Here is a 24,783-nt window from a genome sequence, read left to right as displayed (position 1 = left end):
CTGGGGGCTATGAAGGCAAGAAAAATCACGCTGCGTGAGCTCCAGTCATTGGTGGGCCATCTGAATTTCGCATGCAGGGTAGTCGCACCAGGGCGTGCCTTTGTGCATTGCCTCTGCTTGGCAAGGAAGAGCATGAGCCACACCACACGTGTCGGCTGCGAGCTCCGAGCCAGGGTGGGTGTTGCCCTAAGAGTGGGGATGCACAAAAAGAGGAGGCCTGACAATTGCCCGCATTGCAGTTAATTATGGGGATGTTTTGGCTTGTGTGTGCTGCATATCCCTCTTGAACAATAAAATAAAGTTGGCCCTTTGATTATCCCAGCTCTGGTGTTAGCTCTCGTTATTACGCATCCGCAGACAAAGGACAGTTTATGAATAAACACTGGCCTCCTTCTGGATTGAGGTGCCTGCCCCCTTCTCATTTTTATTCTGCCCTTTATCCATGGAGCACACGGTGGCATGCTCTTACATCTGGTCCAACACACTAGCCTCTATACCTCACTGGTTCTTTGACAAAATCTTTCCCTGAAAAACTTGCACATTAAAAGAGAGTAGAATTAAGGGACAAAACATTAAGAAAGAGTTATTTGGGTGGTTGAGAAGCCCAGTGGAATCTGATGTCATTCTAATAGAGCCATACTCACTTTTTCATCTATCAGCTCGATGCCAAGTCCATCCATTTTTTGGCTGCTGATTCCCAACAGAACACCATTTGTTCGAGCCGTACGGAACTCAAATTCCACTCGCAAATCTGTCCCCACTTTATATGCTCCAACTGAGAAACGAGGATGAAATGCAATCACAAATATAGTAGTCCTGTCATGAAGTCCATCCTGGTTCCCATGATTCCCTGTTTTAATTCACTTTCAAAATAAGGAAATCCTTTTGGAAAGCCTCTCTGTTAAGAATGGGAACGGGTCAGCAAATCACAAAGGGAAGGGACAGGGGTTCTCTTCCAAAAGGAATCAACTCATAGGCTTGGCAGCAGCCAAAGTTGGAAAAGTTTACCTCTCTATGCAAGAGAACGTGATTATAACAATACTGATAAAACTCTAAAGGAGAGCTACCTTTGCCTTTCCTAGAAGCAAGTAAGGGTAGAGGATAGGTCTTGCAGGATAGGCCCATGTCAACCCAATATGGTTCAGAAGGATCCTGAAAAACTATAAGCCATTAAGCTAGGGAATTAGTGAAGAAGAAGAAGAAGAAGAAGAGGAAGAAGAAGAGTTAGTTTTTATATGCCGACTTTTTCTACCACTTCAGGAAGAATCAACCCGGCTTACAATCACCTTCCCTTCCCCTCCTCACAACAGACACCATGTGAGGTAGGTGGGGCTGAGAGAGTGCAACTAGCCCAAGGTCACCCAGCTAGCTTCATGTGTAGGAGTGGGGAAACATCCAGTTCACCAGGTTAGCATCTGCCACTCATGTTGAGGAGTGGGGAATAGGGCTGTTGATTCGGTTCATCCCGAACTGAAAAACAGCCGAATTTCCCCCGATTTGGCGGTTTTTAGTTCGGATGGAACCAAACACAAAAAAGGCAGGAAAATGGGGAGCTGAATTCGGCGAGTTCAGGGTGTTCGGAGAATAAATTCGGCAAATTCGGGGTTCAGCGCAGCAGCATAACCTTCAGTTAGTAAGAAGCATTCTCCCGCGGCCAATCGGTGGCCAGACAGGGTCTTCTTCTGGCCAATCAGTCGCGATTGAGCACATGAGCCCAGCTGCTGGGTGGCCCGGGGAGAGAAAGAGAGAGTACCTGTTTGTGTGAGAGAGAAATCCCCGTGGGGGGGTGCGTGTGCACAGCTCCTTTCTGTGGCTGCAGGGGGTGCATTTTTGGGGGTAGAGCCCCCAAACTTTCAGCGTAGCTTCAGAGGAGCCTTCTTGCAAGAACCCCCATGTTTTGTAAAGATGGGATCAGGGCCCCCCGAAATATGGGCCCCGAAAGGGGTCCCCCCCTTAAAGTGCATTTTTATTCCATTTACAGCACACATTCAAGCCATTCCGTGGCTGCAGGGGGTGCATTTTTGGGGGTACAGCCCCCAAACTTTCAGCGTAGCTTCAGAGGAGCCTTCTTGCAAGAACCCCCAAGTTTTGTAAAGATGGGATCAGAGGCCCCCGAAATATGGGGTCCCCTCTTTTCCCTATTGGGATGAATGGGATCAGCCAATCCTGTGTGTATCTCGAGAGCAGCAAATCCAAGGCAAAACCTCCCGTGCTTAAATGGAATTGTATTGGATTACCCAGTCCTCCCAGTCCCTCCTGATGGAACAGAAGACATCCACAGTAAGACCCCTTTTGGGGCTTTAATCTACATTTTTCCCCGTGTGTATGTGTGTGTGGGGGAAGCAGAGTCTGTGTGTATGTGGGGGCAGTTTCTGTGGGGGGGTGGAGGAAGCCAAAGGAGGCTTTCGCTCATTCTGCCGAGGGGTGTGTGACTGCTCACCTCTGTGGGAGTGTGTGTACTGCTTTTAAAGTTTTAAAGTTTAAAGTTGAGTCTGTGCGGCGGCTAGCAAGTCTCTCTCCGCTCGGCACCCAGGCCGGGCCTCCTCCTTGGTGTTTTTCCCTGTTTTTGCCCCTAGCCTGGGGTTGAGTGCAACAGGGCGGCTTGCATGAGATCCCCTGCATCTTGGATTTTCTCCCCGTTTGGGGGGTGCACCGTGGCGCCGTATTGGTTGGAGAGGTGGGGGGTGGTGCTGGTGAGACTTGCTTGAGTTTGTTGGGGTCGTTTGCATAAGGGGGGAGCGTCCCTCCACCATGAGAAGGAGCACGGCAGAAAATACAAACTCTGGTTGTTGTTGTTTTTTTTGCACGTTCTATTTTGCTGCTCGCTCAAAAATGTTTTTGCAAAATCTGACTTTCACAATACATTTGCACGGTCCAAGTCACCTGCTCCTTTTTTCCTTTTTGCTGAGTTAATTAATACCATGCAATGCACAGCTCGCGTGTTGCTTTGCATTGCAATGGTTAGCACGGGAGGTTTTGCCTTGGATTTGCCGCTCTCTAGATGCATAGGATCGGCTGATCCCATTCATCCCAATAGGGAAAAGGGGGGAACCACATGTTTCAGCCTCCCCGATCCCATCTTTACAAAACTTGGGGGTTCTTGCAAGAAGGCTCCTTTGAAGCTACGCTGAAGGTTTGGGGGCTGTACCCCCAAAAATGCACCCCCTGCAGCCACGGAATGGCTTGCATGTGTGCTGTAAATGGAAAAAAAATGCACACTAAGGGGGGGGACCCCTTTCAGGGCCCATATTTCGGGGGGCCCTGATCCCATCTTTACAAAACTTGGGGGTTCTTGCAAGAAGGCTCCTCTGAAGCTACACTGAACGTTTGGGGGCTGTACCCCCAAAAATGTGCCCCCTGCAGCCACAGAATGGCTTGAATGTGTGCTGTAAATGGAATAAAAATGCACATTAAGGGGGGGACCCCTTTTGGGGCCCATATTTCGGGGGGCCCTGATCCCATCTTTACAAAACTTGGGGGTTCTTGCAAGAAGGCTCCTCTGAAGCTACGCTGAAAGTTTGGGGGCTCTACCCCCCAAAATGCGCCCCCTGCAGCCATGGAATGGCTGGAATGTAGTTTTTATGGCTTTATTCGGCCGAATTTTTCCCCAAACTCAAATCTCGCGCCGAATTCCATGGATCCGAAGCAGGGGAGTTTGGACTTCAGCATTTCCCGAATTAAAACAGGCTGAATTTTGTCGAATTTTTTTTTCAACAGCCCTAGTAGGGAATCAAACCGCTCCAAAGTTAGGTTGCATTAGCTTTCTGTATTATTTTAACTCTGTTTTGCATTCTCTTGTGTGTCTGAAATCCTTCCCCACAGCCCATTCCCCATGCAAGTTGTTATGTACATCTTGCCTCCTTCCTCTGTTTTCTAAAATAAAGTCAAAACTTGTGGGGTTTAAGTGAGTCTGTGTCATCCCCAATTCTCTTGGGTATAAAAGGACAGTGTTATGTACAGACCAACTCTCTAGTGAGCTAGTCTGTGTGTTTGCCTGGATGTATGTGTATATATGGTAAAAAGAGGCAGAATTTAGCTTGTCAGATCCTGCCTAAGGTTTTAAAGTGTACAGCTCAGTGGCAGCCACCCACTGAAAGTGTGTGGGTTATAGGCAAACAGTTACTGGGAGAATGGGGAAGTAGGGCCCTCCCTCTCTGATTCTCTCCTGCCCTTCTCCCCTTTGAACTGTGACACATCCTTGGATGACATTTTCATCACAATGACCACAATCCTGTACAAGTCCCATTAATGTGAATAATAATAACAATAATGATGGCAGTATAACAATGATGAGAATAACAACCACCACCACAATAATAATCACAGTTATCACAATTATAAACAACCAAGATCAGTTTCAGTGGGGCTTGCACAGAAGGTAGTTACCAATATTTATATTCCTTCAGTTCTACCTTTCCCCTTTCCAGATCCTACTTCTTACTGTGTTCATGCCTCCTATGGCAACTGCCTATTTAGAGTACCCAATCATGAAGTTCTAAAAAACAAGTTAGAATATCCCCATATGCTCTGATTTAAGAATAACAAACAGTAAACTATTACCTGTTTTGGCAAACCCTGTTCCGTCAAAATATGTTCCTTCCTGTGCATTGGTAAAGCACTTTCCAACATTATAACTAGAGGTAGGATTATTCAGTTTAACAGGCGACTCTGTCATTTGAAAATTTCGGATACAGCCATCAATGCTATAGACAACCTGAGTCAAGATGAAAAAGAAGTTAGAGTGTAAAGCCATCTAATGCTTTCATCCTCCAATTCAGAGGCTCAGATGTTTATTTTATTTTACAAAATGTATACTCTGCCTCTGTTAAGTCTCCCTGCAGAGAAAGTTCCAGAGTTTTGGTGCCATGACCAAGAAGGTCCTCTCCTGAATTGCCACTTGCCCAATCTCTGAAGGTGGGGGCACGTGAAGCAAGGCCTCCAAAGGGTGACCATAGTGGTCAGGTAGGTCCATAAGGGAATAGGCAGTCCTTCAGGTATGTTGGTTCCAAACCATACAGGGCAATAAAGCTCCTTGAATCGTGCCTGGAAACAGATTGGGAGCCAGTGTAGATGGGCCAAGACTGGAGTGATATGGTCCCTGCAGCCCATTCCAGTCAACATCCTGGCTGCAGCACTCTGAACCAATTGAAGTATCAGAATCTAGATGTATCCAGGGCATGCATCACAGTGGCCAGATCATTTCTGCCCAGGAAAGGCTGACTAACCATTTGCTTATCTAGTAGTAGGCCTAGATACAAGATCACCTCCAGACTATGGACCTGTTCATTTAAGGGGAATGCAATCCCATCCAGAACAGGTGACACCTTAAATCTCTGGTCAGACCTTCTTCTCACCAGTAGAACCCTTGTCTTGTTGGGATTAAGCTTCAGTTCATTAGCCTGCACCCACTCTGAATGCCTCCAGGCACCAGTTCAGGTTTTCTCCCTGGGATCAGCCAGAAGTGTGAGATACAGCTGAATGTCATCTGTATATCTGTGACAATCAGGGCCAATATCAGCATATGCTGAAGAGGGGCAGCTGTCAGGGCCCATGGCATCTCCTCTAATTCCTGCACCCTTCCAGTGACTGCTTGTGAGTGCTTTGTCACTTGTTCTCCCAGATACAGATGCTGCCTACTGAAGAAAGGCATGTGGGCAGCGCACAAAGCATTAGTGTTCCTGGTGGTCACAGCAGTGGCACTCCTAGCTGCACCCACCACCCAGCACCATCAGGGAAAGGGCATGCAGGCACTGTGGCAGCTAGTCCTGCAGGTGGTAGGACAGCTTGTGAGTAGACAGGAGAATGATGCATAAGCAAGTGAGGGCATGTGGGTGGGCAGGCAATAAAGAGGGACAGCCCAGGGCACCTCAAATCTTTGGATGACATCACCCAGAGGTTTCATGAAGATGTTGAAGGACATAGGAAACAAGGTGGAATCTTGGGGAACCCCACAGGCCAAAGGCCAAGGTGCTGAGCAGCAGTCTTCCAGCACCACTTTATGAAACCTACCCTCCATGTAGGACTGAAACCATTGCAAAATTGGCCTCCCAATCCAAGCCTACAAAAGTGGTCCAGAAGGATACCATGATTGATGGTATCAAAAGCTATTGAGAGGTTCAGAGGAATCAACATGGTCACACTCCTTCTTTCCAGATCCTGACACAGGTCTTCTACCAAGGCTATTTCAGTCCCATAACCAGGCCTAAAACCAGTCTGGAAAGGATCCAAACAATTTGCTTCATCCAGGAAAGCTTGAAGTTGTCCAGCTGCCAATCATCTTGCTCAAGAATGGAACATTTGAGACTGGTTGATTGTTATTGAGATCTCCTGGGTCCAGAGTAGGCTTCTTAAGGAGTGGATGAACCACAGCCTGTTTCAAGGGTGGAGTGACCACCTCCTCTCTCAAGGAGGCATTAACTACTTAGTAGGTAGCCACACACCCCTAGCCACCCCCCAAGCAGATTTAAGCAGCTAGGAAGGGCAAGGGTCATACAAGCAGATGGTAGTCCTTAACCTTCCAAGGATCTTGTCCATATCCTCACACTGAATAAACTGAAAAAGTATTCCTAACAACTGGACAAGGTGGCACCCTGGCACTATCTGACTCTGCCACTGCTAACGTAGAGTCCAAAAAGGAACGGATGCAAGAGATTTTATCTGGAAAGTGTGAGCAAAACAGTCATAGTGGATCCCCATACAGTTCACATCCTCCTTCAGGCCAGATCCCAACAGGCCTCTGACCACCCTCTGGCCTGTTTAGCTCCACTGGCCTACACTGTACAGATGCAATGATAGTGGGAAAGTGTTATTTCTTTCCTGCCATCATCACTATGGAGTACACTTTAAAATGAGCTTTTATCTTTATCTTATTGTATTCCTCCACTGTTGTGATGTGAGATGAATCTCATCTGTTTTCAGATGCCATTTAGAGGAAATTCTAGGGATCAGATCTCACAAAATAGGCAGAGTAAAGGATGAATGGAATAATAACACACTTAATTAATATACAATGAAATGTGTAAGACTCTTTTCCTTACTCCACAGAAAGTATTTGCACCATCACATTTGCTGATGTTAGCATTTTCAGATGTCTTCAACCAATGTGTGACTATGTTTAACCTTCATTTTACACACAGGGAACACCCATTTACTCGCTGGAATCAATTTGGTCTGTCATACTGTGGTTCTCCCTTTGAGTACCCCCACACTTTTATATTCCCTTGTCTTCCGCTATCCTTTCCTAGACATGGCCTGATTCCTCCTATCATGCTGTGCCTCTTGACATCCTTCTCTCCCTCCCCATAGGCTGGTCTCCACTCCAGGCATAAGAACAACTTCCATCAAAGGAACGTGGCTTGTTCCCATGACAGTATTGTTGGCCTCTGCCAATAAGTGTGGGAAACATTTAACAGTGCAATTCTATGCAGAGTTACAACTTTCTAAACCCACTGAGCAGTATAACTGCTTAGGATGGCACTATAACTAATTCAGTCTCACAAGAGAGGTCAAGAACTAGGTGAATTTTTGGTAGTATTTAAAGGTTTTTCCAAGGACAGTTAGAACAAAGTGCACGTCTTTCTGTTTTATACCATAGATATAATATATACATGATAACAGTTGCTAACATGCAACTAAAATATGCCATAATTTTTAAAACAAAAAATAAAAATTTCCTGTCTTACTGGACCAATTCTTCTAGTTGTATAGTTAATGGGCAATCCTCCAACATACAGCATCCCCACAACATCCAAAATATCAGCTTTCTTTGGGCTAGTTGTGCTGTTTCTGGCATCATCTACTACAAGGATACCTTCTTGTCTGGATCGGATTATATTTATCTGGAAAAAACCCCACAGACATAGTATATTATCATCATGTTCTTTTGTTAGAAACACCAACTGTACTTTTAAAAATATATATGATATTTTTTAGGCTTGCTATGCAACCTTTCAGGTTAGAATCAATGCCATTTTGCCTAGGTGTGCGAGAGTTTCCTTTCAGATAAGTGCAATAATTTAAACTGTAAACTTAAGGGCAGAGACTGGTCTTGCTTTTCTTCTTCTTTTTGAACTCTGTAAAAAATGTGCTGTACTCATAAAAAATAGAGGGTAGAATGGCAAAGATGTCACTTAAAAAAAGAGGTTTATTTGAAACATCCGCTAAGCCTACTTTTTTCCTTTTGGTATAATACTGTGTATCAGGTGAACAATGCAATTTTTGGTTGGGTAATGCTGAAATACTTCCTTCTGCAGAATCAATCTAAATGTTAAACATGGCCTACCTGGTACTGCTGTATACTCTCAAGTAGGGCTGAGCATTCAGTAAAACCCAAACTGAAAAAAGCCATTTTGGCTTTTCCGGGTTCGGGTTTTACCGGATGCCAAAAAATGTGCGAAATAGTCCAGCAGAAATGGGCGATTCTCAGATAAGCCGAAAATATTTGGCTTCGCAAACAAAACCCCCATTTGTGCAAATAGGTGGGAAAATTCCAATCAACTCTGACCTAGTTCCCAGAGGTGCAGCAGGAAATTAGCTGATTGCAATTCTTCCACCTATTCGCACAATGGGTTGGTTTGTTTGCAAAGAGGTTCCAAATTTTCACAGTAGCTTTAAGGGACTCTCCTTGCAAGAACCCCCAAGCTTGGTGAAAATTGGGTCAGGGGGTCGGATTTTATGGAGTCTGGAAGAGGTCACCCCCTTCTTCCATAGAGAACCAATGCAAATGTGAGACTTTCCATTGCTTTTGTATGGAGGGGGGTGACCTCTTCCAGACCCCATAAATCTGACCCCTGACCCAATTTTCAAGGAGAGTCCCTTCAAGCTACCCTGAAAATTTGGGACCTCTACCTGCAAAAATGCTCTCTCAGCAGCCACGAAAAGCCATGAAAAGTCCCCATAGGCTTTAATGGCTGAAATTTTTTGGGAAACCCAGAAATAACCCGAATTCCCATATTTACCAGTATGGGAATTTGGTTTTTTTTTTTTGGGGGGGGGGGTTCCTGAAAAAAAACAGGACCAATAAACCCGAACCTGAATTTTACCAATATTTTTTTTTTTTGCTCAGCCCTACTCTCAAGTTCTGCGGCCCCATACTCTAACAACTTTGTTATCTTTCCTACAGGCTAGACTATGAACAGTACTCTGAATAGTGCTGTATTAGAGAAGAGCATGCATTCTTTGGGACAGTTTTACCACTTCTGATTCTCCACTTTCAGAATCACTCTTTAGCACTGTCCCTACATAGTGTTTCAGAAGGGCATGGAGAGCAAAATGACAGTGAAACATGATACGTACAGATACAGTTTTCCCATGTTCATCTCCATTCCTTGCAGCCCCTTTCAACTCCCACAAATGTGCTCATAGAACTGGACATGGGAAATAATCATAAAGAGGGAACAATTTTATCTCCTTGACCTTCCTCACTTCACTCTGGCAACTGTTCTTCCATGCAAGTTCCATGACTGCATGAATGATTTTTCCAGCAGTCAGAAGGGGCTGCAAGAATGGAGAGGTACATGGGGAAACTCCATGCAGCTTCCAATGCTTGAATAGTTGGATACAAGCCACTGTTTCATTGATTTTCTCTCCCACCTTTTATGAGAGATAATTAGTAAGGTTTTCTAGGTTTTCCTGGGTTTTCTATTCTGTATACAACCCAGAGTTCCATCATTAAAGCATACCTTGTGCCATTGACCATCATTTATTTTGTTGGGAATCATTGTGCTGGTGTTCCCACTTCCCAGGTCATATTTGAAGTATGGAAAACCATTCTGTATCTGAACAGTGGCAAAATCAGCATGGTTGATCCGGGCCATATAAAAAAGCAAGCCAAATTCAGCATTTGTTCTGATCTCAAATTCAATTGTGAGTCTACACATTTGAAAAACAAAAAAAGAAAGGAAGAAAAATGTTAAAACTAACAAGCAGAAATTATTAATCTGTTTCATCTTCCATTTATTCTCATATCTATGAAATACAACGCCCCCCCAGTAGGGTGTGTGCAGATGCAATGTTAATGCATCTACCTGGGCTAGGGTTGCCATATGCTCTTTGGCACTCTAGAGGCCAACAGGAGAATTTTTTAAACACCATCAGTGACAGTGTGACATCACTTCTGTGGGGGAGGATAAAACAATAGAAGTTCCAACTATTCCTAGAGAGGAGTGATGTCACTTCTGGCTTTTCCTGGAAGTGACGTCACTGAGTCATTGATGCCCTTCTCTCAAGTCTTCTGCTGGTTTCCAGGCTGGGCCTGGCAACCCTAATCAGAGCTGAACACTTTGTTTAGGACTTTAATGAAGTCGCAAACCCTTCATATGTACAGGAGAATAAGAGTTCAATCACTCCCCACCCCACACACACACAAGAGCAAACAATGCATTTCAGTTCACTGAAGTAGGCAGTTGCAAGTTCTGTGCATGCCTACTTGAAACAAAACTCAGAGAAGCTCTTAAGGGGAAAAAATCTTTGGGCCAAACTAGATAAGATGTCTGTGATCTCTGATCCTCCCTTTTTGAACTGCTTTTAGTAGGAGCCACAAGGACCCTAAATTGATTGGCACTGGAGGAAAGGGAGCTTAACCCTTCTCTCCGTGCCATTTTCCAAGTGTAAATGCACCCTTTCAAACCAAGCAGTATCTTCAAGGGTGATTTTCACCAGCGAATGGCATGGGAAATATCCCCTCCCCCAATTCCACAGTCCTAATCAAATCTGGATTCCTGTTTGCTATGTAAAAATGTTTACAGAAAGAGGAGCTCACACAGCACGGCTCTCCAACATTGTTGATATTCTCAAAGCATCTGACAGGGGAAAACTCTGCCAGGTGCCCAGGTCTGGAGGGAAAAAGTGATGGTAAACTACTTGAAATGGGGATAAGGGCTGGGCACAGTGGGCTGGCAAGCAGATGTCCGGGATGGCCAGTGTTGGTTCACTGTTGATTCAGCTGAAGAACAGAAGCAGGAAGGAGGCCTGAAAGGGCACCTTAAAATGGATTATTAATCATCCAGTGATTTCAGAGACCTGAAACTATTCTAGTTATCTCAGGACTTTGGAGGAGTGAGATCCTATATTTTTGCTGTTCTATAGATCCATATAGGAACCTCTCACTCAAATTACTAGATGGGACATAGAGAGCTACTGCACAGACTGCATGGAACAAATTATTCGTTTTAACTAGATGTGATTTATTGAATTAAAAGTGATTTAATTATTATAAATGTAGGAAGTGGTTTAAATTTGAAACTGTTGTAATTTATTATGATTGTACTCATTCACTGGAAGCCGCCCTGAGCCCAGTTTCTACCAGGGGAGGGCAGGGTATTACCTGAATGAAATATAAACAAACAAACAAATAAATGGCTTTTCTCGAAGCCCTATCTAACTACAGAGTTCTTGTGAGGATAAAATGGGAGAGAGGAGAGAACAATTTTACACTGTCCTGAGTTTCTTGAAAGAAGGATGGGATAATAAATAGAGCTAGGGAACAGATAAGTAAAATATCTCCAACAAATCTAGCAAGTTTTGTATTGATTTTGTATAAGATATATGAGTAATTCTTTAAAATATAGCTATCATATCAAATAAACCTTAGTGTTTAAAGCATAATGGTTCTAGGAAGCTAATGATAATATTATTTTGCACGCTATAATGCTGTTATTATGCCAGTAAAGGTTTATGTATGTGATAATATTATTTGCCTTGACTTTTTGCAAGTCTAGGCTACTTTCAGCACATTCCTGAGCTTTCCGAGTGCAGGGACGGCATGTTCCCCGCCAAAAGTTCTCCTCCTAAGCAGTTCCCTGCCAAAAGCTTGGGGAAAAAAAGCTCCTTTTTGCGCCTTTTTTCTTTTAAAATGGGGCTTTTTGCCCCATTGAGAACAGCGATGCTGTGCCTGCTAAAAAGCAGGCGCAGCAACGCTGTTCTCGCCGCTGGCATGCCAGGCTGAAAGGGCACAGGGAGCTGCCTACAGGCAGCCCCGCCCCCCAGAATACCCTCCGGAATGCCCCCTGGAACACTGAGGTGGGCCAACGCATAAGTAATGCCAGGGCGGTTAAGGGGGCCTGAACGCTGGCACAGCCTCTTCCTGGCCTGAGGACTTTTGTCTCTCCTTTATTTCTTTTTGCTAAATCTTTTTACCAGAGAGTTTTGGAAAGGATTTAGAGATGGGTTATCAAGTCACACTAATTTTGGAAGCATTTCAAGCTTAAAATAGAATATAGAGTTAAAGTAGAATGAAATAAATGTGCACTTTTTGAACTGAAATCTTATACGATATTCATAAAAACATTTTTGCTAAGTTCCTTGTGCTTGAAGGGACCTGCTTAGAAACATCCACAGTTCATTGTACCATACTGCCATCAATAATTTTTTCGACACAATTCAAAATTAGACTTACCGATTCTTTACTTTGGTGTCATCAAATGCAATGGCAATGTGGCTGTTCCTTGAGAGACCAAACTGCTTTCCATCCTCTAAGGTAATTGGCTCCCTATCAGCAGTACAAAATTCCTGCAAAACAAAACAATGTCATAAACTCTTCTTCGTGACACATTACTTGCTCTCAAAAGAAAACAGTCCATGTTTTATGTTGAAGGATGGGTCTTCTTTCCAGAATCAGCTGTGTGTAAGGCAAAGTTCCATTTTCTGCTGTACAGAATATTCTGGATTATCATGCCTCTTTCTCCTTTCTCCTAATGCTTCACTTTTTAAATTGAAGAACAAAGAAATGCTAATGTGAGCAGGGTGTATTTTATGGACAAGGAAGTCCAATCTTCTATGGCTGCTTCTTTTTAGGCAGTTGGGTAAAGATAATGGTATCAAGCTCAAAATAGTATGCAAAAGTGATGTGTTATTTACAAGTGCAGATATTATACAAAAATACAAAGAATGTGTAGCATATAGCTACTCAAAGAAGGCAAATAATTTTCAAGGTAAGTACAATGACTAGTGAAATACTTTCAAAGGTAAGTACAATGACTTGTTCATTTTTCTTTACAGAATGAAATAATGGAGCTTGTGAACGACGTAGGCACGCCTCTTCGTTCACAAGCTCCATTATTTCATTCTGTAAAGAAAAATGAACAAGTCATTGTACTTACCTTTGAAAGTATTTCACTAGTCATTGTACTTACCTTGAAAATTATTTGCCTTCTTTGAGTAGCTATATGCTACACATTCTTTGTATTTTTGCATAATATCTGCACTTGTAAAATATACATCACTTTTGCATACTATTTTGAGCTTGATACCATTATCTTTACCCAGCTTTTCTATAGGTATCTGTGCTTGATTTTTGCTTAGCTCTTTTTAGGCAGTAGCAGTTAAACTAGGATTGCCAACCCCCAGGTGGCACCTAGAGATCTCCTCCTATTACAACTGATCTCCAGACAAATAAGATCAGTTCTTCTGGCATCCCTACTGAGGTTCCTCCCCTCCCCAGGCTCCACTCCCCAAGTCTCCAGGTATTTTCCAACCCAGAACTGGCAACCCTAAGTTATATAATCACCTAAAGGTTAAACAGGTAAAGCTTTTCCAACACACCATAAAAGATGCATTAGGAAAATGCAGCCTTTAAAGGGGATTTTCCTTTCTTTTGCTCTTCCAGCAACATTTTTCTCACTTGTAAAAAAAAAAAAAGATAGAGAGAGAGAAAGAAATCCTCACAACTGTGAGGAACTGTCTTCAATTGGTTTAATGGGACCAAAGTTCTCCTCTCAATTCACACTCAGATGCAAGAAAAAGAGAAAGGAAGAAAACAGGGGGGGGGGGAAACTAGAGACACTTCCAGACATTTTTGATGGCTGATCAATGCTCTGAATGAAAATGTGGGTCAAGCCCAATCCATCCATTCAGAGTACTGATTTCCAGACGGACAAGTGAGATAACTGTGATCAGTGCTACAGCCATGCCCAGAACAAGAACAGACACTCCACCCTCACAATAGGTAAATTCTCCCCTTTAAAGACATTTCCTGCTGCACTTCCCAGTTCAGTATTACCTCTGAACGTGCATTGAACTAGTAGGCTGTCTGGAAGTGCCCTGTAACAAATGTGTGACGACAGTCTTTTAGCAATCACTACTAGATGTAGGGAAAGTTTTTCCTGTGATCCTGCCTGATTAATATCCACATCAATTTTAATATAGCCATGTAGTTTTTTCTTTCAATTACAACATGCAATGTGTATAGAGATGAAAACATATTAAGTCAATCCAGAACCAACTTTTGATTGGGGGAAAAGAAAGATCAAGGACAATACTCAGTGAAGCAGAAATAATATTAAAGATGTCAGTGGAAAATAGTTTAAGCATCTAACAGCTCATTTCTGAGGTTGGGGGCCGAAAGGGCTTAGGAGGCGCGCAGGAGCTTTCGCCAGCATGTGGGGCACTTGACCCATCCAGACAGGCCTGGGCAACAGTGTTCGCGGAGTTAGGCTAGCGGCAATGCCATGAGTAAGGTGGTGCAAGCTCCGCGCCAGCACCACAGAGGCACAGAGGTGTTTGCCATCCCCTGAAGAGGCGTTCCTTCGGGGTGTTCCGAGCACTAGGAGCCTTCCAAAGTGCTTTCAGCCAAGTTTATATATAAGTTTACTATATTAAAGGGAGGGTAAACTTGGGATATAAAATAACAACTCCTTACTACAACTCATTTTCTTCTCTTGTTGGCTATTTTGGCTCATAACTTAGGAAGAAGAATTGAAGCGAAGTACGTCTTCTCTTAACAAAAACGGCAGCTTAGCTACAGCTTCTTGGAATGCGCCTGAACATCACATGACCAATATTTGTTGATCGGACCAATCAGCACTTGCCAAGTGGCTAGCACTATCCCCTGAACATCACATGACCAATATTTGTTGATCGGACCAATCAGCACTTGCCAAGTGGCTAGCACTATCCCCTGAACATCACATGACCAATATTTGTTGATCGGACCAATCAGCACTTGCCAAGTGGCTAGCACTATCCCCTGAACATCACATGACCAATATTTGTTGATCGGACCAATCAGCACTTGCCAAGTGGCTAACACTATCCCCTGAACATCACATGACCAATATTTGTTGATCGGACCAATCAGCACTTGCCAAGTGGCTAGCACTATCCCCTGAACATCACATGACCAATATTTGTTGATCGGACCAATCAGCACTTGCCAAGTGGCTAACACTATCCCCTGAACATCACATGACCAATATTTGTTGATCGGACCAATCAGCACTTGCCAAGTGGCTAGCACTATCCCCTGAACATCACATGACCAATATTTGTTGATCGGACCAATCAGCACTTGCCAAGTGGCTAGCCCTATCCCCTGAGACCATGTAAACAAAACATGAGCATGTGACCATTTTTTTTGTAGTCCTGACAGAGACAAAACTCACAGACTAATTCCCAACAGCCCTGCCTCAGGCCACCCAGCGAGGAGGGAGCCCTATCGAGGCACAGGGTGGAGTTCTGGCTGGATCCTGCCCATCCACCCCGAGTTTCCTCCCCCCAGTGTGTCATATCGCTATGAGGGGTTGGCCAGTATGCTGCCCGGAGGGGAGCCTTCCCACACAGAATGCTCGGCACGCCGCCCTGGCAGGGTAGGATGGCATCATCTGCAGCGGATGTGCCAGGGGTGACAGAAGGGGTGAAGGCGCCAGTGGATGCCTCTCGCCCTAGCAGACCCATACTCCAAACTGCCAGCCGCTCATCTCTTTGGGCCACAGACTCCCCTCCTCACTCTAGACCCCCATCCCCCCCTGATGTGTCCCATGCCATGGTCCCCTTCTGCGCTTCCCTCGTTGTGGGTCGTGGAGCCAAAGGGAGGCCACTCCTGGGCTGGCCGACACCCGCCTTACACAGACACACTGGGGGGCGCCGTGCAGCTGGAGAGGGACCTGGAACGGAGTGCTGGGCAGCAGCCCGCGCAGCCTTCTGGCACAGGCAGGCCCTCCGGGGGAACAGCAGCTGGACAACTCCGTGGCTGCCAATGGATGGGGAGGGGAGGTCACAAGAGCAGTGCTCCTCGGCATGGCCTTGTCCTTTCCTGGCCCTCTATGAGCACATTTGCATGTTGCCAGAGCCGTCACTAATGGGGGCCCCACATCCCCCAGAGCCCCCTGAGAACCCTTCCCCCAGTCCTGTAGTCATCTTTTGGCCCCTCCATACTGGGGGGCTCTTTCCCTTCACCCCCACCCCATCCACCCTCACCTGCCAGCCATGGCTGTCAGGGCAGGTGGAGCCATAACTGCTCTCCCATCCCTCATGGGGTCTGGACGCAATCTGAGCTTGGACATATCACGTCATCGATGCAGGGATCCCCAGGGCCTGCATGGACACAGGAACAGCCATCTGATCAGATGAGTCATTCCCGTGTCCCACCCTGGTGGTGGGAAGCTTTTAACCATTCCCCTGTCAGTATGGGACCAACGGCGCTTGCTGGCAGCCCCTACCACATCCAGCCTGGCTGCACTCGCCACAACGTGGCACGTCCAAGCTCTAATGCCAATCAACCCTGGCCCCCTCTTCAGGGGGACCTTTCTATTGATGGCCAAAGGATAGAGGCCTCTTGTGGTCAGGCTATGGTGTCGGCCCCCACAAGGGCAAAGGCTGCTGGGCTGGGTGACCAAAGATGCCTGCAACTGTCTCTCCATCCAGCTGTGTGCAAGGCATCGCCTCAGCACAATGCTTGGCACTGGCCATTCTATTCCTGCCAACAGGAGATTCCCGGCCAGCCACCACACCTCGCCGTATTCTGTGGCAGGAGGGAGGCAGCCAGCAAACACCTGGCTGGAACACGGCTGGTTGGATGGGGTGTACTGCTGAAACAGCTGGCAGAGTCTGGAAGGGGGAGAGCCACCACAACCTGCCCCCCTTCCACTGTCTCCCCCCTCCATGGCAACAAGAGTGCACCCTCAATGTGGCAGGGACTCACCCAATCATGGGAGCATCTGACCCCTGTTGAGGGGCCATGGGGGGGATGGGAACCAGGGAGCCTCAGGGCAGCCATAAATGGCAAGGGACTACCAATTGACATGACAAGAGGAGGGAGACTGTAGCTGGCGCGGTGACCACCGCCACGGGCCATCTGACAACAATGATTGTTATGCCCACGACCGTCGTGGGGGAGGGTGCTGCTCCACCGGTGGGTCGCCCCTTACTGCTAGGCTCAGGCCACATGCCTCCCTGCCCAGGGACAGCCCCCTCCCGGTGATAGACTCCCCTCTACATCGCCCCCGGGGCCACCAGCAACAACCCCAGAGATGACATGTCACTTGTGGACAGCGGGAGAGGGTGGTCTGCAAGCTATGGAGGGATAGATCACCTTGACATGTTGAGGCCATCTGGGTGGGGATGCTGCCACGGTGACCCCCAGCACTTTCCCCAAAGAGACCCCCAGCCTGTCAGAGTTGTGGGGAAGTTAAATAGGAAAAGTAGGCCAGTAGGGCTTCGAGTGTTGGATAAACACCAAGCTCTAGTGGGGAGCAGACCCTGCATGCTGATGAAGACAAGGTTTGCCACTCAGGGTCTAGAATCTTTTGTTTCAGTAATCTGAACGCTTGCTGCTCATCAGACATGTTGAGAGACTCCAATGGGATTCCCATTTTCTTGAGTTTATGAGTGATTAATTTGAGCCATTTAGATTGATAGTAATTGGCTAGCACTCACCAAACCAAGCTGGAGGGGTTAGATCTAAAAAAAACAACCGAAGCCAGAATCTAATCGTTATAAGCCAGCCTCTTGTTTCTAATGAATTGAGTCCTAATTCAAGACATAGTATGCTACACAGTTTGGATTCCCAACAAGCAATGCAGAAAGATGGATTGACATAGCTCTAGGCAAGAATTTGCGGAATTTATCCTAATCGGGATCCCATAGAATAGCTAGGAAAGCACTTTGGCTTTATAAACTCGTATTGCTGCGGGGATGAACTGGCTGCCTTTGGTATACGGAGAAAGTAGCAAAGTTTCTTCTAGCTGCCCTGAGAGTTTGAGGAACTAAGCGTAACTTACCCAATGGCTACCATGAATGAAATTTTATTTATTTGTTGTATATTTTATTATTGGATATCCTTTTATACAATTGTTATTGTAATGAATATGCCAATAAAGGTATTGATTGATTGACTCCCAGCCGCAGCCAGGATTTCACCCATGTGGCCCCCTGCATTCCAGCCCAGCCCCTCTCCCCCCTTCCTGGAGAGTTCCCAGTGAGGGGGTGGGGACTGCTGTCATGCAGCCAGGCCCCCCTCTGCCCACCCCCATTCCAGTCTCCTCCCCGCTGGGAGAAGTCCCCTCCCCCGGATGCTTGCCTTGACGATCTCCTGTCTCCAGCTCCGCCCAGCCTTCACTGCCACGCTGCTGCTCCACCGTCGAGCAGCAATCTTTTATTTTTGAAATTCCCACTATTTTCCTTGCCATCCCCCGCTGTTCAAAACCCCTTAGGAGCCTTCCCCCCTGCACCGTTGCTGCGCCTTTCCCTGCTGTCTCACAGCTCCCTGACCCTCAGGAATGGGCTGAGAGTTTACATTTGATCCACAATTTCAAAAAAAGCCAGATGTGCATCAAACAAAAGCTTCAAGAAGGAAGGTTTCAATTAATTTCTTTAATTGAAATCTTTCTGGTGTGCTATTTTCTGAATGACAGGAAAATGATGTTTTCAGTTGCTTTCAGCAAATGGGAAGATTGCCATCTGACTGTCTCACATATTTGTCTCCAGACAAAGCTGGACTGGTACTCAGCAAGTGGAGAAAACACCATTTAGTTCCAAAGGAAGAAGATAACATCAGTGAAACAGCACTGCAGTTCATCCGGCTGTGTTAAATAAAGCAACTGAAAGAAACCAGGGGAAAACAGTAGAAGATACCGTCAGGGCATCAAAGGCAGCTGAATTGTGGGCGCTCTTCACTTCAGCAGCAAGCAAATCCTGAGAAGCAGTAAATAACATGAGGCAAGAGCAGCAGTCACCGGTGTCACATGTTGAAGGATTTCTAGCAGAAGGTGGCTATGGAACTTTTAATAGCCAAAGCCCTCTTACCACAATATACCAGCCACCAGGATTTAAAATTCCAGGTCTTATTTGATAATGAAGAGGTTGCCAGCAAAATGCAAATGCAGGAATGCTTAAGCCTATATTAAGCGCAGCACTAAATGCAGAACGAAGACATAGCAAATGTCTGTGAAAGGAGACATAACACCCTTCAGAACTGAATTTGTTTCGCACCAGTGGCATACATGATAAAGGCATCTATGAACATGTGGTGAAAATGCTCAAGCTGACAAGCAATACACTGGAAAGTAAGCATAAGCAAGAACGAAGGAATCCATGGCTCACTGTAACTCTTAGGCTTCTGAACATTATATGGAATGATATTGATCTAACACCATGGCACTCTCCTGAAACATGGGGTAGGTGCCACATTGGGCAGCAATGCTCAGAAGAGCCAGAAGTAGCATGTCAAAAGAGCCACGTGTGGCTATTGAGCCATGGAGTATCACTGGTCTAATAGCATTGCCCCACATTTAAGGATGTGAAATAAACCGTCTAATAGAAAGGTGGGATTAATCTATGGATATTGCTAGGCACTCCGAGTAAAGGATGTGTTTTCTCCAGAAACAAAATTGAAATCTGGAAAAAAATTGAAACATCAAACCTAAACTTATTTGTTTTAAAACACCAAAAGTATAAATGCCTTTTTAAAAAGAAACAAAATTGCACATATACCCAATAACAGAGAGCTTTGAGTGGCTGTGCCCTATGCAACTGAGGAGGCTGAAGTTGGTTTCCAGTTCTCTGTTTGCACTTCCTAGTTCCTTATTCATGAATCCAACCACAAACATTGACGATACTTAGAAAAACCATTGCATCCCAAAATATCCCATATATCATAGACCCTCCACATTCAGGGGACTCTTATTTGGGGTGGTCCAAAGCTTACTTTGTGATGCAGCTGTTTCAGTTCATTATTCAAACCATCTTTCCAATATAATCCTATGAGCTTCTTGGTGAAACCCAAATGGAACCAATGTCAGAACCACTATTTGGACTGGGCACCACTGTCTGTCCCCTTGTATTGAACAGTCTTCAGAGTCTGGGGATGTATGATATGGAGTGTAGCTGTTCCAGTTTCATATTCAGATCATCTTTACAATGTAATCTTATGGTCTTCTTGGGGCAAGGAGTACCCCAAACAGAAGTTCTTGGACTGGAATGGGCACCAGTGCATGTACTCTTGTAGGGGACAGTCTCCATAGTCTAGGGATGTGTGATTTGGTGTCATCAAAAGCTTATTCTAGAGGACAACTTTCCCCAATGTCTTAATCTGCATTTGTCCTGGAGGAACTTCCCTTGGGAGCAGTTTAATGTAAAAACTGGGCTGTGGACCAAGGAACAACATAGATCTACTTGTAGGACAGAGTCCCCTGGAGGTAGGAGTGTATGATATGTGGTGGTCCAAATCTTATTTTTGGGTGTAGAGCTTTTTAAGTATCCTCAACATTTGTGGTTGGATTTGCAAATAAGTAACTAGGAAGTGCAAATAAGGAACTGGGAACTAGTTTTTGTCACCTGAGAGATAGGAGAAAATGAACGTTAAAAATTAAAACTCAGATTCTGTAGTAAAAAATGGACCTGTTATTTGGATCGAAACAGCCTCATACAGTCATAATAGTGCTAGCAGCACATTTGAAAAACAAGTTAAACTTTATAACGTTGCAAACAGCGAACTCTTCAATAGTGCATGATCATCATTCACATTTTACCATATTAATTGTTGCCAAAATTATTCATACTTAAACAATAAAGATATCCTTGAAAAGAGGTTCTATATGTCTATAGCAGCAGTTCCCAAACCTTTTGAGTCATGGAGCACTTTTCAGGAGAGAAATTCGACACGGAGCACTAATTTTCACCTAGCACCTATATACTAAACCGAATGAAAGTAGTATTTTTCTTTCCAATCTCTTCATGGAGCACTAGGAGATGTTTCGTGGAGCACCAAGTGCTCCGTGGAGCACAGTTTGGGAACCGCTGGTCTAAAGTATACAGAATTATCATTAATGTAGGTTGGTTTACATAAAAATCTTTACAGTACACATTGTGAAAGAGTAAAGCCTTGCCTAAAAAAACACATAACTAACAGTGCATTGTTACCAATGTACCCAGCTTGATGGGGGTAAAGGGAAGATGACTGGGGAAGGCACTGGCAAACCACCCCGTAGACAAAGTTTGCCTAGGAAACATCGGGATGTGACGTCACCCCATGGGTCAGGAATGACCCGGTGCTTGCACAGGGGACCTTTACCTTTAACAGTGCATTCCTAAAGAGAGTTACTCCAGTCTAAGCCCATTCATTTCAGTGGGCTTAGATTGGAGTAACTCTCCTTAGGAATACGCTGTAAGACAAAATATTTCATTGGAATTATTTGTCAGTGCTTCCCAAAATGTAAACATTTTTAATAGATTTTTTTTTTAAAAAAATGGTATGTGGGAAAACTTCTCCCCCTATTTCCCACTCCCTTCACACTTCTAGGTCATGTCCACAACAACCACCGACAAAGGAATCTCAATTGATAACTGATATTATCTCAGCATAAAGGGAAACTGATGTGTTCATGGTTTTTGCTCTGACATCTCAGTAAAAATTGTCCTTTCAAAATATTAACGTAAATTTTTTTAGCTCTTAACTAAAAATATATTAGCCTTAAGTCATTATCTTTATTGCATCTTTCCACACAAAAAATTAAATAGTTCGAAAAGGCAGAGATGGTAAAAAACTGAACAGACAAAACTGGTTTCACCTAAGTAATAATAGCATTTAGCTATCCATATTCAAAGAACTGCACACATTCCTTATAAGAGTCTTATTATTAATCATATTATTATTAATCTATAGTAGATGAGAGGACTAGAGGCTGGGGTTAAGATATGGTTTGTCTAATGGGTTGCCAACAAGCCTGGAGAAAATATCACTGTCTCCTTTACACAGCTTTAATGTGTGGCAATGGGCATTTGAAGCTTTTCAAGGCATGGGAGTACATAATATCACTTAGTAACTAACATTCCATTAAGCTGTGGGCAGAGCAATCCACAAGGGGGGGGCCTGAATGCCCTTAGGGGCCGGCATGACCCCTGTGTCGGCATTAGTGCCACTTGCACCGGCTAAACTGGCACCAACACTGATGCAGATGGTAATACTGGGGAGCGGCGCAGCAGCATCATGCTTGGACGCCGGAACAGCTGCGGTGGCAGCACATCTCCATTACAAGGGCTCACGCTGGCACCAAAAGGGGCATTCCCAAGGGCTTTAGTCAGTTCTCTAAGCCCTTTCACCCTGGGAATGCCCCCTTTTGCAGGCACGAACGTGCACCTACAAAAACAATGGTGTAGCCCCATGAAGCTCTATGGAGCAGTTTCACAGGGATTGGGGGGAATTTATTTTATTATACCTGCTGCGCTCCTGCGCTTCCTAACTACCCCCCCCTTAGGATTGCTCTGTAGGTCTCTGAAATGGAGACTGAATAAATCTCTCTCATGTAAACCATGGGATATACCACTAACCTCACCCCCCAAAGAGTATTTGTTTATACAGTATACGAACCCACAACTTCTTGCACTTTGAAGAGAAAAATTCTACCCCTAAGATCTATAGTGCTTTTGAGACTACTATAAATTTAAAAGGTTTCCTTTATATTTCCAAAGAAATATCGGGATTAATTTATTTCCTTGATGCCTTTTTTGTTTAGACACTATAGTTTCTATCTTATTACTTACAAAAACTCCTATTTAAAACTTGGTTATGAGGCATCTAATAAATATACCTCTTATTATTTCACTGGAAAAGCTGTAACATCTAATAAAGTTAAGTGGATTGGAAGCGACTAATTTAGAGCCCTTAGCGCCAAAGGAAACTGAAAATAAACATTCAGTATAAATCTTGTTTCATGATTAGGATAGTCCAATTGTACCCTGTCTCACAACTGTGTAATCTGAAAACAGGCAACCAGCTTTAGGTCAGAAATCATCTAGCTCAACTTATTAACATTACTGTATTAAAATTACTGAACTGTATGTTTTTAAAAAGACCTGCAAACTGCAATTCTGTATTCTCTTCACAATTTTGCCACCTTGTGGGAACTGATAAAAATGCTGCTTTGTATATATATAAGAATCAATTGTCCACGATCATTAAGACTGATCTTGGCCAGAAAATAATCCCCGTATATTTTGTGATCCTTTCAACAGACCATGTTAAGGTATGGACAGTACAATCCTAAAGGGGGGGGGGTAGTTGTGGTTTGCCTGGGGATGGCGCAGCCACGGTGCAGCTGCATTGCCTCCTGAGCAGCTGGCTGAGCCGCAGCCAGCAAACCGAAGAGGGAAATTCCTTGAAGCCTCTGTGAAACTGCTGTACGCAGTTCCAAGAGCTGTGCTACCATTTTTGCTGGCAAAAGTTCATGCCAGCAAAAGGGGGTGTTCCCAGAGGGAAAGGGCTCAGGGAGCTGACTAATGTCAGCCCCACCCCCGGGAATGCCCCCTTTGGTGCTGGCGCGAGCCCCTGTGCCGGACGTATACTGTCGTTGCAGCTGTGCTGGCACCCATGCATGGCACTGCCATGCTGCTCCCCGCAGCTGGTGTAAGTGGCCTAGCACTGCTGTAAGTGCCCATTTGGATGGTGCAAGTGGCATTTATGCCGGCACCGGGGTCACACTGGTGGCCCTTAAAATAAGCTGGCTCCAAGCCACGTAGGGCTTTAGAAGTTAATACCAGCCCCCTGAATTGAGCTGGAAGCAATTGGGAGCCAATCCTGTCTCATAAGTGGCCAAGATAAAAATGAATTAGTGAACTTAGCCTGTTTTTTATTGCATGGGGTTCACTTCACAAACCATTAGTGTCCTGAAGGCCTTTTTCATAAGAAAAGCAAAATGGTCTACTCTAGTGGAAGGTGATTCCCAGTGCAACCATTTCTGCAGGAAGGGATTATTAAAGAGTATGAAAAGCCTCATACCTTTGAAATCTATAGCCTATGTCAGATTTTTTATGATGGTGAAAGGGGAAAAAAAGTATATGAATAGTTTATTTTTAGTATTAAAGTTACTTTTTAAATGCATAGTACATTTTTGTGCTTAGGACTTTTTAAAAAATCAGGACTGCAGTTTGGATAGATTTTTTTACCTCACCATTCCTTCAAGAAATATGTATGATTATCTTGCAACAACACTGTGTGTAGGACAGGTCAAGTGAGTGATTGACTGAAAGTCATCCAGTAAGCAGCAGGGCAGAGCGGGGATTTGATCATAGGTCACTCTGGGCCTTATTTGACATGCCATCCTTTACAACCCATTTATTATTTATACTGTCGCGATATGGGTTATATATGGCACATATGAGTATCCCATTACTCCTCTTGGACTTGTTACTTCATGACAAGCTTGTTTATGACAGTCATCACTGGGGTCTTGATACCAGTTATGCCTCAGCCTGCCAAGCAAGTGGTTTTTCCACATGCCATCCCTAGACAGAATGTTCATATGAATTTATAATACAGAAAACAGTCAATAAAGCAGACAAAAACAAGCTTCACCCCTGTGATCAAGAAGCACTGAAAGCTGAGCACTGGTATAAAGATTTCCATGGCATTCACAACACATGATGGACAACACTAATTTAAAGTACAAGTGGGGGACCTGCAAGGACTTGCAGGGGGCACCTTACTCTCCTCCCAACCAATTCCTCTTTCCCTTCCCTGGCAGCCCCATAACCTCTCCTATTTTCCTGCTTCCTTTTCTCCTTCCCACACACCAG

The 24,783-nt window shown here is 44.7% G+C and overlaps 1 protein-coding gene across 1 annotated transcript in view; it reads right to left on the bottom strand.

Annotated features, from left to right (window-relative positions):
• LAMA2 (laminin subunit alpha 2) overlaps positions 1–24,783 on the bottom strand; it is a 599,384-nt gene that overhangs the window by 5,709 nt on the left and 568,892 nt on the right. The window contains exons 57-62 of the mRNA XM_056856226.1: positions 18,847–18,906; positions 12,395–12,507; positions 9,681–9,870; positions 7,683–7,838; positions 4,561–4,714; positions 645–775 (exon numbers count right to left, since the gene is read on the bottom strand). Of these exons, the coding sequence (XP_056712204.1) occupies positions 645–775; positions 4,561–4,714; positions 7,683–7,838; positions 9,681–9,870; positions 12,395–12,507; positions 18,847–18,906 (804 nt within the window). The remainder of the gene's footprint in view (positions 1–644; positions 776–4,560; positions 4,715–7,682; positions 7,839–9,680; positions 9,871–12,394; positions 12,508–18,846; positions 18,907–24,783) is intronic.

The sequence above is a fragment of the Euleptes europaea genome, chromosome 10 (genome assembly GCF_029931775.1).
Source record: "Euleptes europaea isolate rEulEur1 chromosome 10, rEulEur1.hap1, whole genome shotgun sequence".
Lineage (NCBI taxonomy): Eukaryota > Metazoa > Chordata > Lepidosauria > Squamata > Sphaerodactylidae > Euleptes > Euleptes europaea.
The sequence above is the reverse complement of the archived record's forward strand: the minus strand, read 5'-3'. Positions and strand labels throughout refer to the sequence as shown.